The 12121-nt window shown below is 38.7% G+C and overlaps 1 protein-coding gene across 2 annotated transcripts; it reads right to left on the bottom strand.

The window, feature by feature from the left end:
- Window positions 1-7: 7 nt before the first annotated feature.
- Window positions 8-12010, bottom strand: crot (carnitine O-octanoyltransferase). Of its 2 annotated transcripts, none has more exons than XM_044359699.1 (17): window positions 11801-12010; window positions 8742-8865; window positions 7853-7977; window positions 7590-7771; window positions 7352-7476; window positions 7130-7238; window positions 6884-6977; window positions 6614-6739; window positions 6409-6510; window positions 6120-6203; window positions 5902-6009; window positions 5663-5793; window positions 5452-5575; window positions 5267-5345; window positions 4412-4505; window positions 2179-2298; window positions 8-1922 (listed from the first exon to the last, which is right to left on the bottom strand). In XM_044359699.1, the coding sequence occupies exons 2-17, from the start codon at window positions 8854-8856 to the stop codon at window positions 1802-1804; spliced, it is 1839 nt and encodes a 612-aa protein (XP_044215634.1). In that variant the 5' UTR covers window positions 8857-8865; window positions 11801-12010; the 3' UTR covers window positions 8-1801. The 2 variants fall into 2 exon arrangements, with proteins under 2 accessions (XP_044215634.1, XP_044215633.1); XM_044359698.1 differs by lacking the exon at window positions 11801-12010 and adding an exon at window positions 10508-10662.
- Between the last annotated feature and the right edge of the window lie 111 nt (window positions 12011-12121).

Below are 12121 nucleotides of genomic sequence, written 5' to 3'. Positions count from 1 at the left end.
TCAAAAGGATGGAAATCTGCCAATTTTATTTGTCAGAATATTCATACTACATATTTTTTTTTTAAATCACATACAGTTAATGTTGTTTTTGAAGGAAGTACAATATTATTGACATTCTGCCATTTACAAAAGTGTCAATCATAAATCAACAATCACAGATTAGTTTAAGGCTTCAAATGCAGCAGAAATGTGGAAATGATCCACTGTCTAGGAGACGTTTTACAGCAGTTGTCCTAATATAAAGCCATGTGAACATTCAGTCATCTTTAACTTCGACATATTATAATGAGAACAGAAGTAAAGGAAAGCTGCATAGAGTGAAGGTCCAAGAAGGAGCAGCAACAAAGTTAGTAAGGTTTTGGCTCAAAGAAGGATGCAACAAGTCGGCAAACTAACAGTTTCCCTGAAATACTGAACAATATGCAGCAGAGCGGAAGGCCACTATTTGTTCACAAGATGCTTAAAGGATGTGGCTGGTGATTTTCTATAGTTCCCTTATTGTCAACAAATCTCATGTGCAGAGCCAAAAGAACAATGAACTCATCCTACTCACAAGTATTGTCAATAAGAATGTAAACTACAGCCTCCACCAACCAGTCAAGTTGTTTTTTTGGCGAAATGGAAGTTATCACTATATTGACATGTATGATTCCAGTGAATAATTTCCAGTGAGAAACATGCTGTGTTCACTTAGAAACTATTTTTACAGAGGAGTACAGAGGACTGATAGAGAGTTTCGTCACATGGTGCAACGATAATCACCTGAAGCTCAATATCAGCAAAACCAATGAGCTTGTGGTGGACTACCAGAGGAACAGGAGGCCTCCTGTCCTGGTTGTCACCCAGGAGGGTGGACTCATACAAGTACCTTGGGGTCTAAATCAATGTAATTACATCATCATTTTATCCTATTAGACATTTATGTGAAACTTTGTCATAATTGGCCGATGAATTCTTGAGTTATTGCCAAAGACGTGTTTTGTGAGGTCACAGTGACCTTGGCCTTTGACCTTTGACCAACAAAATCTAATCAGTTCATCCTTGAGTCCAAGTGGCCATTTGTGTCAATATCCTCAAGGCATTCCTGAGATATTGTGTTCATGATAGTACGGGACGAATGGACGGACAACCTGAAAACATAATGCCATAAAAATATAGAAAATCGCCAGTCAAATCCTTTAATTCTTGAGTACTGCTGTTGCATATTTCTGTAGATTTTCAAAGGGAAACCTAACCTAAAACAATTTTATTTAGCTTCTATCAAAGTCACCTTTTACAGGTTTACTTGGAATAACCTTTAATATCACAGCACAATCTAAGGCCAAGTCAGAACCAGAAGTTATCTTCTACAGTGCTCCACCTTAGAACGGTCTCAGCTTCTGGCAAACATTACAAAAAAAGTCATGTGCCTTAACATTAGCTCAGTTTAAATGCAGATTAATACTGTCAGGATTAAAAAAATTGAAAAAATAAAATTAAACAAACTCATTAGAAACATGAAAATCTGAGAATCAGGGAAAATATATACATCCAAAAAACCAATTTACACCCATAAAAATAACTGAAAAGTTTAGTGATTTTTTTTTTGAAATGCCAAAACCAGTGGATATCACCCCTGGTGGTGATTCTGTACACTTGCATTGATCTGTGCTGAGAGAAAACATGATTATTGCTAGCTGTCGGCTATTAACTGCTGGTTTGTCAGCTGCGTGTGCATTAATGTTCCAACCAGGGCTGACAGGTTAAAGCTAAATGTGCACATTAGCCTGTTGTCAGCTCCTCTGCGTCCTGCTGTGAGTATTTAAAGCTGAGATGTGGTGGCCAGGTGAAACATCTCATGCAGGGTGTTAGAGAAGTTGTTGAATAATGTTGCTGCATCTGTCTGACGGTAAGATTTCCAAGCGGAGAGGGAGATCACAATCCTGGAGGGAGGAAAGACAGCGTGGATTTCAGGGAAGGTATACAGAATTCCAAACGTTTAACCACTTGATCAATAATTAGATGATTTTCTTATGATGGTGAAAACGGACACGTGTTTTTAACTGGTTTAATCTGTCCAAAGGTAGAACTTTGCAGTAACGATTCAACTTAAGTGTTAACACCCCACACAGAAATCAGGACAGTTGGAGCAAAAGGTTTACAGAGGGAAACAGCGATATGTTTTTGTTTTTTCCCCACCTGTCATCTCTGATGCGGTAGAAGAAGCCATAACCATGGTGCACCATGGGAGCTACAGCCCCGAGGACTGTAGTGTAGCCCACCAGACTGGACGACAGCACAAAGTTCCCACCACTGCCGCTGCAGACACAAACACAGTTCAGACAGGCAGAGAGACCTCACTAGTACTTTTCAACTTTAATGCGATGTCTGAAGTCTGTTTGATAATATCTGTGTTACAATTTAGTTTTATCAGAATGTTTGTTATGCTGCAGTATTCATTTTTCCATCCATCCCTTAAAGTCTCAGATCTTATCAAATTAACGTGTTGTTCAAAGTTACAGTGAAACTGCATAGATGTACTGTAAAACCTTGACCAATATGGGATCTTTGATCTGTCAAACACATGAGAGATAAACTCTTAACAAATTATATGTATTTCTGTCAGTGAATTTTGGATTAAAGAGTTGTGACAAAGGAGCAAGATATTTAACATTTGAACACCTTCACTATCAAAGAAGACAGTTAGAGTAAATATAAGATGAAAGTAAAGGGAAAATTAAAACATAAATAATAATAAAATAAAAAACATAAAGACAACTAAAATATCTGAAAGCTGAATTAAGAAAAGTAAGGGTTAGAATAAATAAAAATATAGTGTATAAAAGTGTTTTATGCTGTGCTTTTTTGTGCTTTTTCCATTTAGACCAACAAACAAGCCTCTGTGGATATGATGTAGCTGTGATTAGCCAACATCAGTTGACATTATGGGTCTGCTGATATAAATTTTGCTTCCACAGACCTTTTTGACAGCAGACACTTTGACATAGCAGAGGTGTAATTAATAACACCAATTGATGGCTGTATTCTATGAGGTGAGCAGGGTCCAGGTCTGTGTAGCCTCACATGAGAATATCACCATTCTCAAATTTGCTGATGACACAACGGTCTCATCAATAACAACGATGAGTCAGTCTATCGCAGGGAGGAGGAAAACCTGGTGCTACTGTGTCAAAACAACTTGACACTCTGTCAGTGAGACAAACGAGGTGATATTGGACCTGAGGAAGGAGAGGAGTCGTCACCACCTCCCACCAGTGAACATCGGTGAGTCTGAGGCGGAAAAGGTTTAACACCTTCAAGTTCCTCATGTTGTCATCAACACAACTCTTCAACTTCTACTGGTGCACCATTGAGACCATTCTCACCAGCAGCATCACAGTACAACAACAGTATACAAGCAGGCTGTAAACACCTGCAGAGAGTAATCAAGTCAACCCAGCACATCACAGGAACGGCCCTCCCATTGCTGCAGGATATCTACCAGCAGAGAGTCCTAAGAGCCCACAACACCATCAAAAACCCCACCCTACCCAAGCACCACCTCTTCACACTCCTGCCATCTGGCAGATGATACAGGAGCCTGACATGCAGAACCTCGAGGCTCAAAGATAGTTTCTAACCCCAGGACATGAAGCTGATTAACAGATGTGTGCAATTGTCATTCCGTACATACTTTTATACTGTTCTTAGCACTGTTATCTGTTATCACCTTGTCTACCTCAGTATGTATGGATGTATGTGAGTGGTGGGTGGTATAAAAAAATACTTTTTTTTAATTAAACTTAGTTTCTAGTATATTTTAAACAGAGTAATTGACAGCATCAGGTAGAGACATAGCAAACTAAGAATTTCATTGCAATAAAGTCTTTGAATCCTTTAATTTCTTAATTTTCCATGTACACCTAGAGGTAAATGATGATATAACGAGTAAAGCGGGGTCATCAAATAGGTTTAACCATGGGGCAGTTTCTTTCAGCATTGTACACTGGGTGGCGGTTACATTCTAAAGCACAAAGAAACACGCCCACACCTCCATACAACCCTGTGGGAATGTGCCGCATTGCCAGATTTGGTGTGAATGCAGCCTTACATGTAAACTAGGTGTATGAATGGTACTAAAACAAAGTTTACTGTGCTTCACCATCATCATATTACAATTATTACAATCATCTTACATAGCCAAAAACAAATACCTCATTGCTATGCATCCTGCAAACAGCTGTGTTTCAAAAAGAAAAATAGTACTAAAAATAAGGAGCTCTGCACTACCATGAAAGTTCCTTGTAGTGACTTTAAATGAGTCTTTTACTTATATTATCTATAGTTCTATTAAACAAAGTTTTGATGTATGAAAGTGAAAACTTTTCAGACACACTTTTTCCAGAAAATAAATTTGCTTTACAAACTATACCTCTTTGCGTAGAGGGGATCCATGAAGAGATCAGGAGTGGGAAGTCCCTCCTCCTTGGCGAGAAGATAAAGCCCAAAAAGATGCCTGTCAAAACCTGGTAATAAAAAATAAATAAAACATATAAAAGATCACATGGACTGATATCACAGTCATAAACATACTGTAAGAGCACCCACATTAACATTTAAAGAACATGTAAGCCAAACAAACATTCACAGAGAAAAAAGAAAAAGTCTTCTGCCACCAGCAGTTGGTTTTAGTTGAACATCCTGTTGCTAGTAGCAACCACTAAAGGACATTGCTACTTCGACTTATTTCTCATATATGCTTATCTCTCTATATATATGCTCACTTAATTACTGTGTTGTACTTACTATTGGGACTTAAAGGACAGGTTCGCCAAATTTTACTTTCTTAAAACAATAGCCAGCTGCCCATATGAACATTGAAACAGGTTTTGTTTACTGTAATCATTCCTGCTGTTTATGCTGGTGACATTTTTCTGGCTTCTTTCTGGTATGAGGAACAATGTACGCTAACTAATCTGACAGCTAGTTTGCCCTCTAGTGAATCCATCTCTGGCTGTTACTGTACAATTTGATGGATTTTTGACTGAACTTATGATGACTTGTAATCACTATCATTAAAATTGTTTTCCAATACAGTTTTACAACTGTTCCCAGCAAACTTAAAATCCTCCTGTTTTTAACCATTATTGGAAGCTTGTTAAACTAGGTTAGCTTACAAACAGTTTCCATTACTGGAATAATGAGAGCTGCTAAGAAAGGATGGTCTAACTATTTAACAATGACATGAAAACATTCAACCAATAACACACATGTAAAATACACCAACCTTTTCCTTCCTGGGCTTCAGCCATCAGTTTGTTGTGTTTATTGAAGGCCAGCAGCATGGCTTTCCTCTTGACATCAATCTAACAGAAGAATGTTAAAGTGAAATAAACAAAGACTGCTTCTGTCTCTTTTCTTTCTGTGATTTTGCCACAGTGCATGTTCTCACATATATATACACACACTCACATTGCATTTAGGGTCCGTCATGGCTTTACACCAGTTCACGGCCTCTTGGGTGCAGGATCGCATCGTCTCTGTCCTGCCATGGTAGAACTTGCGAGTCATCGCTGTCTCATAACAGCTTCCTGGCCTGAGAGAGGGAAGAAGAGGTATTCAAAGTCATTTACCTAGTAGATTTCAAATATCAGGACAGGCACTTCTTTAGCCAATACCAAACCTTTTGTGTATTTTGTAGTAGGCTAACTGCATCGCCAGTTGAATAAAGGTATCAGGATGCAGTTTCTTCTGTTTGATGGCTGCTTTTCCAAACCCAGTGAAGGCGTAACACACAACCTGGAGATCCTTTGTCTGTAAAACCAGTCACATAGTGAGGAAAGTCACACAGCTGTAACTATGGATATGTCATATTATGTTAAGTTTATTTTTGCAGTGGCATTACATTTAATATTGGCTCACCGTCTCCAGGTATTGCTGTTTGGCGTGGCTGATGTCACTTCGGACTTTTTGGTCCAGAGTAAAAACCAGTTCCTCGGGAAGGGGCATGGGTCTGACTGTGCCTGGACCCTAAAAAGCAAAGACATTAATGAAAAGTGTGAAAAGTGGAGGAAGACATAGAATTATCCTTAGCAATAACAGCTATCTCAGTTTAATTACAAAATAAAGAAAGAGTTTACCTTCCATTTCCCTTCTGTAGCTTTGACTTGCTGGTCTATATACCAACACATGGACACCAGAACCATGCCATCAAATGGTGCATGCTGCAAAACAATTTTAATACATTACTTTTTACCCTTTAAGAATAATGACATTTTTAAACTTTTAATTATTTGCTTTTGGACAACATCTGTCCAAGAGGATGAGCAGCATGAATACCTTGAATTTCAAAACTTGTCACAAAGGCTTTTTACAAACGTTCACAGTCTCTAAACTCCTGTAGCACAACGCACACTCATACAAACTCACATCACAAGTGGATCCAAAAGTGCCATCTGAAAAAACGATGGAATTGTACGATTTGTCTCCCCAGCGGATGGTGGGGTTGCCTATAAGGGATTCCAGGGTCACCTAGATTCAGAATCGCAAAGTCACATAATCGCACACAACTCAAAGCAGGCAGCGAACAGCGAGTCATGAAATCAGAAATATTAAAAATTTGTGCAGCACATACATTCGTGTAGTTCTCTGGACTGGAGTAGGGTTTCGTTTCATCCAGAGATATGACGAACAGGCTGCTCTGGATAGTTTCTAGGATCGTCTTATTGTGTGGATCAATGCTTATTAGATACTCTCTGGCCTGCAGAGGAAGCAAACAAAGAAGTGCTGATCCTCCGGTAAGCTTTTGTTAAACAAGAACTTTTTCACAAGTGTGATCCATAATCTGTTTGAGATCTTATTTGCCAAGATGTACGCAGAGTTCTCCAAACCTGAGCACCCTCACCTTCGCCCAACGAGTCCTTTCATCTGAGGTGAGAGCAGACACACCGTCTCCCTCTGGCTCCCCCTCACAACAATCTTTCACATAGCTCAGCTGCCTACAGAGGTTAAAACACACACACGTAAAATAAAACAAGGCGACATTCAACTCTGAGTGCTTCCTCCTCTCCTAGTTCATTCTCTTGGAGACTAACTTACATATTTGGGTATTATTCTTGAGTGGTATTGTGTATTTGTGAGTAACTAATACCTGAGTAGTTCTGGGGGTGTGAGGATTTGTCCGTCACACATCGCGTCAAATACAAATAGCCTTCCGCGACACATCACTACTATATGAGACGGACAGGGACCCTCACGCTCTGTGACACAGCGCAAGGTGCACATTATGAGTAATATGCAAGCTGAGACAGTGGGATAAAGTTGCTATGCAGACGTGTTTGAGAATTAGAAATAAAAGCTGAGTCTGTTATACCTGTCTTGAAGTAGTTGTGAATGGTGTCCTTCGTAACTCCGGGGACTCTGCAGGTGCAGAACATCATTCTGAACTGGTCCATATCTAATGCTGTTTTGCCAGATTTCTGAGGAGCCAGCCTCTCCCTAAAACACGCAGAGGAAGAAAAAGAAAACAAATCATGATATACTTACAGTAGGTGACTTCATGTGAGAGGAGAAAAAAACAGCTTGTAAGAGTGTGTGTGAACATGACTTACGTGCGGATCAGGTTCCAGTACTGCAGAGTGTGCCATGTGCTAATACTGGCCCTCTGCAGATGAGTTCCCTCTGCAGGGGGCCAGTAGTGCTCAAGGTAGGGAGCAGGACCACCAAAGTTCACATTCAGCTGAGAGGGGATGCGCAACTCCAGATAAGCACCGTCTAACCACCATTCTTCCAGCTGGGGAATAAAAAACAAACAAGAGAGTTACAGAGGGGATCTCTAAGACAGAAACAAGACATTTACAGCTCAGTTACATACCCAGTTCTTCTTTGTCTTTGCTCTCTGCAGTAGTTTCTGATGCAGCTCTTTGCCAACACCCTCTTGAAATTTCTTCACAGTGTCCACTGTAGCCTTAAACTCCTTCTCAGAGGCAAACGGACGCACTGATGGAAAACATAGCGATGCAAAATTAGTCAGTCAGTCTGTCAAGAAGGAGCACCAGCTGCCTGTCGTTGTGTTGTGCAACTTGAGAATCTGTAAATTTAATTCAAACTTTGCAGCTCATGTAAATGTACAAAATGCCTACATATTCAGTTAATATGAAATACACAAACATACTAAAACACTTATACGATATCGACACATTTGCAAATGTCCTGTTATAATATTCACAATTCATGGTTTTCATATTTCACAATAAATGGTTGACAGAAACTTTAACGCCTCTGAGCAACGTTTTCCAGGGAGAAGAACTGTTGCACCTTTAACACATAGAGATCTGAGGACCTGATGTATATTGATGAATTGAATCGCTTTATTTAATGTTAGTTTTGATGCTCTATTTTAATCTAAAACAATAACCTTTCCATTCTCTAAAACTTTTTTAGGCCTTATTTTATTCTAATTTACACATTTTCAGGCATATTCAAAGTCACTGGAAACTTGTTTTCTCATCTTATCTACTGGCCAAACCCACCAGTAACCAGTTTAAGCCATGCTCTAGTCTACAAAGATGAGGGCTTTGCAGGGTTGAAAGGCAAAAAAAAACATATCACTTCTCACACCATTAGTTTTAATATTTCTTGACAGGAGAGTTGATATTTGCCTTAAAAACAAATAGCAGTAATTGAGGCTAGCAGTAAAAGCCATGTGGGATTTCCTTAATTAATTACTTCAAACAGCAGGTTGTACACAGTTTCCGTCCTACCTGCATCCAGGTACTTGGAAAGGCTGCCCTCTAGTGATGGTACAGGAAGAGGAGGCAGGCTGCTTTGGTACTGGAAGGTCCGCTCTGGCAGGGACTCTGACAAATTATTAGCCATTTCTTCTGCCTGTAGTACAAGTAAATGTCAGACTGACACAAAGCTGAGTTGTTGTGATTGATATCACTGATATGTGACTCATTTACAGCCCACAGTATCAGAAGTTGCTCCTGAGGAATTCTTCCTGATGACTGATACAAAACTAAACATTTGTAATAATCTTGTCCTGAGTCAAATGATTCAGATTGTCTCAAAAATATGCAGAAAATTCAAAATGTAAGGACCAAAAAACACATGTGTCAGCCACTAAAGTTTATATGTAACTGTTTAGTCTGAACAACCAAATAACCCTTTGAAAAAAATCTATTACTGAATTAGCAGAACACTATAGAAAGATTTGCTTTGGACATGATCATACAATGTTTTTACAATGCACACAATGTGTTTTTTGTCTTACATGATTATGGCCATTTTCATACAGATTTCACATATCATCACTACGTTTAGTATGTTTCAAAAGTATGTTTCCAGAGTATATGCTGATCCAAGCCTTTTCTGTGTACTTCGTGTCATTTAATGCCTGTATTCATGCACATATTGAGCATACTAAATTCTCTCACTTTTTTGCATTTCACAGCTCCCTTTCTTTTTTTTTTAGTAAATCTACATACTTTACATAATATGTTTTGTATATGACACACCTGGCTTTTGCCAGGTGTGTCATACACACTGTATGATGGTGGCCATAATCACAGGCTATTTATTTCAGATTGACAGTCATTTTTTGCCTTTAACAATCTTAACTAGTTTTGAAACATTTTGTTATTTAATCAATAAGCCAAATGACAAAAAGTTAGCAAATTTTGATCATCAAATTTTAGCAAATTCTTTCTTAAGTCCTCTACCAAGCAAAAATACCAAACATTTACTGTTTTCAGCCTCTCAAATGTGAGGACTTGCTACTTTCCTCTGTTTTACATCATTGTAAATTGTAAACAAAACAAGCCATTTCAAGATTTGACTCAGGCTTTTGGAGGCAATTGTTCACTATTTTTTCATATTTAATAGATCCATCAATGAACCAAAATATGGTTTAACAATCGTTTGAAATATGACTGTTGACAATAAAACAACATAAAACAACTATTATTTTCAGCCATAAATTTAATCAGATATGAAGTGCATACAGTCGTAACCATTAAAACATCAGCAATAATACTCGTATATGGAGCTTCGTGTATGACACCTGTGCAGGTGTAATAACTTTGAGTTTCACTGTGGCCACAGTCTACTTAACATTTCATGAAATACTCTAACGGATCTACTCTTTTGTGCCATTTTCCCACACCAACAGCTCTACTATAGCATATTAAGTAGCTTTAAAAGGCTGTGTTGCCATTTTAATCCATTAACTCCTTTTTAGAACTACAAGACTCCACAGATGCTGTCAAACTAGAGTAACGTTAACTTGGCTAAAAGCGCCCAATTTCACGGAAATAGAAACTACAACTAAAACTACAACTCTGTTTGTTGAAAGCAGACAGATAAATGAGAGTTTTTACTCGTTTAGTATTCACTCAATAGGACCAAACTGTTTCCAGTTAGCTGGAAACATAAAGTTGCTCTGGCTTCATCAACAATAGCTTTTCTCTTGTATACGCTACGTTAAAGTTGCTTTAAAAACATAATTCATCGCTTTCAATCAGCTCACCTTCAGGATATGTTGACTTTACATAAACACAACCCAACACAGCAGAAGTGGTGTAGATATACGCTCTCTGTAGTCTTTAGTGGGCTCTGAGTGTGATGTACTCAGCAGCCGCTCCTCTCTTCACCTTTACCCTACTGAACTACTGTCCCACTGCCAGCACGGAAGACCCGACTGCGCATGCGTGGACGACTGCGCCAGTGTCATGGTAACCCTAGATTTAAGAAACTCTCGCGAGCCACTTCAAAATTTTCTTGTCTCGCTGTTTTATGACGTGACAACGATGTGGTTAAAGTCTGGTTAGATTTGAGCACAAACCCCACTTGGTTAGAGTTAGTGAAAGATCATGGTTTGGGTTAAAATGATCGCTTGAAACGTGGTGTGGGTTAGTTACTATTTCCTTACAAATGTCGCGAGAGTTCCACAAATTTCTACAACTCTAGGGTTACTATCTGGACGACCCAGCACTTGACCCACATTTCATTTTTATCAGGGAAATTATGAACCGTTCAAAGTTTGTTCAAAGTTCACAGAGTTTGTGGACTGCACAGAGGTGAGACTGGGACTAGTTTAGGGGCTGTGGCAGCAAACAGCACAGAGATAATGAGACATATATACATATTTATTTAGTTCAAAATACAAAATGTGCAATACAGTTCACTCATTGCTCATTGCTGTATATTTGAACAAGCTGTATATACTATACACCTACCACCTATGTATGCAAGGTCCAACATCCTTTTTTTTACCATTTAATATTTATCTCAACACTCCTTGCACTCTTCACTTATTTGCACTGTTTGAATCCTGTTTATAGTTCACAGAAACGGGTTCACCTGTATATAGTCGTTCATTGTCGTTGTGTAAGATTGTTGTGTTGTTATTTTGTGTAAGTACATTGAGAGCCACTAAACCGTAGTGAAATTCTTTATATGCGTAAACATACTTGGCCAATAAAGATGATTCAGATTCTGAGATGTGAAACAAATACACACAGCACTTAATCCATACACACAGGGATTAATGAAAAAATAAAAATAAAAATAAAAACAGTAAACACTGAAGCAGGAAAACAGATCAATGACAACTTTCTACACAGTTTGTGCAAGTACTTTTGATCTGGTCCTGTTTTTCTATTTGGACTAGTTTCCAATCAAGAGAAACTGAAACGCTACAGCATATGATATTATTTTAGAGCCTCCAAATTCAACATGACAAAGCCTCTGCCAATGTGCCCACAGCCCAGGTCTATAAAGAAATGTTTTACTGAGTTTGGTGCAGATGAACTTGACTGACCTGCACAGAGCACTGACTTCAACCCTTCTCAAAACTCTGGGAATGAACAGGATCGCCGACTGTGAGTCAGAACCTTATCACCCATCATCAGTGGCTGACCTCACTAAAGCTCTTGTAGCTGAACGGGAGCAAATCCCTGCAGCCAGGTTTCACAATCTTGTATTAAGTTTTCCCAGAAGAGTGGAGGCTGTTACAGCAGCAGATCAATGTTCAACAGTCACATACACTCTTCGTTTGACATTATTTGGACAGAACTCAGAAAGTATAAAGATTTGATACTAAAAATAGAATATTTTCTCACTGTGCTCCCACACTTAAAAT

This window comes from Thunnus albacares, chromosome 8, assembly GCF_914725855.1.
Source record: "Thunnus albacares chromosome 8, fThuAlb1.1, whole genome shotgun sequence".
Classification (NCBI taxonomy): domain Eukaryota; kingdom Metazoa; phylum Chordata; class Actinopteri; order Scombriformes; family Scombridae; genus Thunnus; species Thunnus albacares.
Note: the sequence above shows the minus strand (reverse complement) of the source record. Positions and strands in the feature narration are given on the sequence as shown.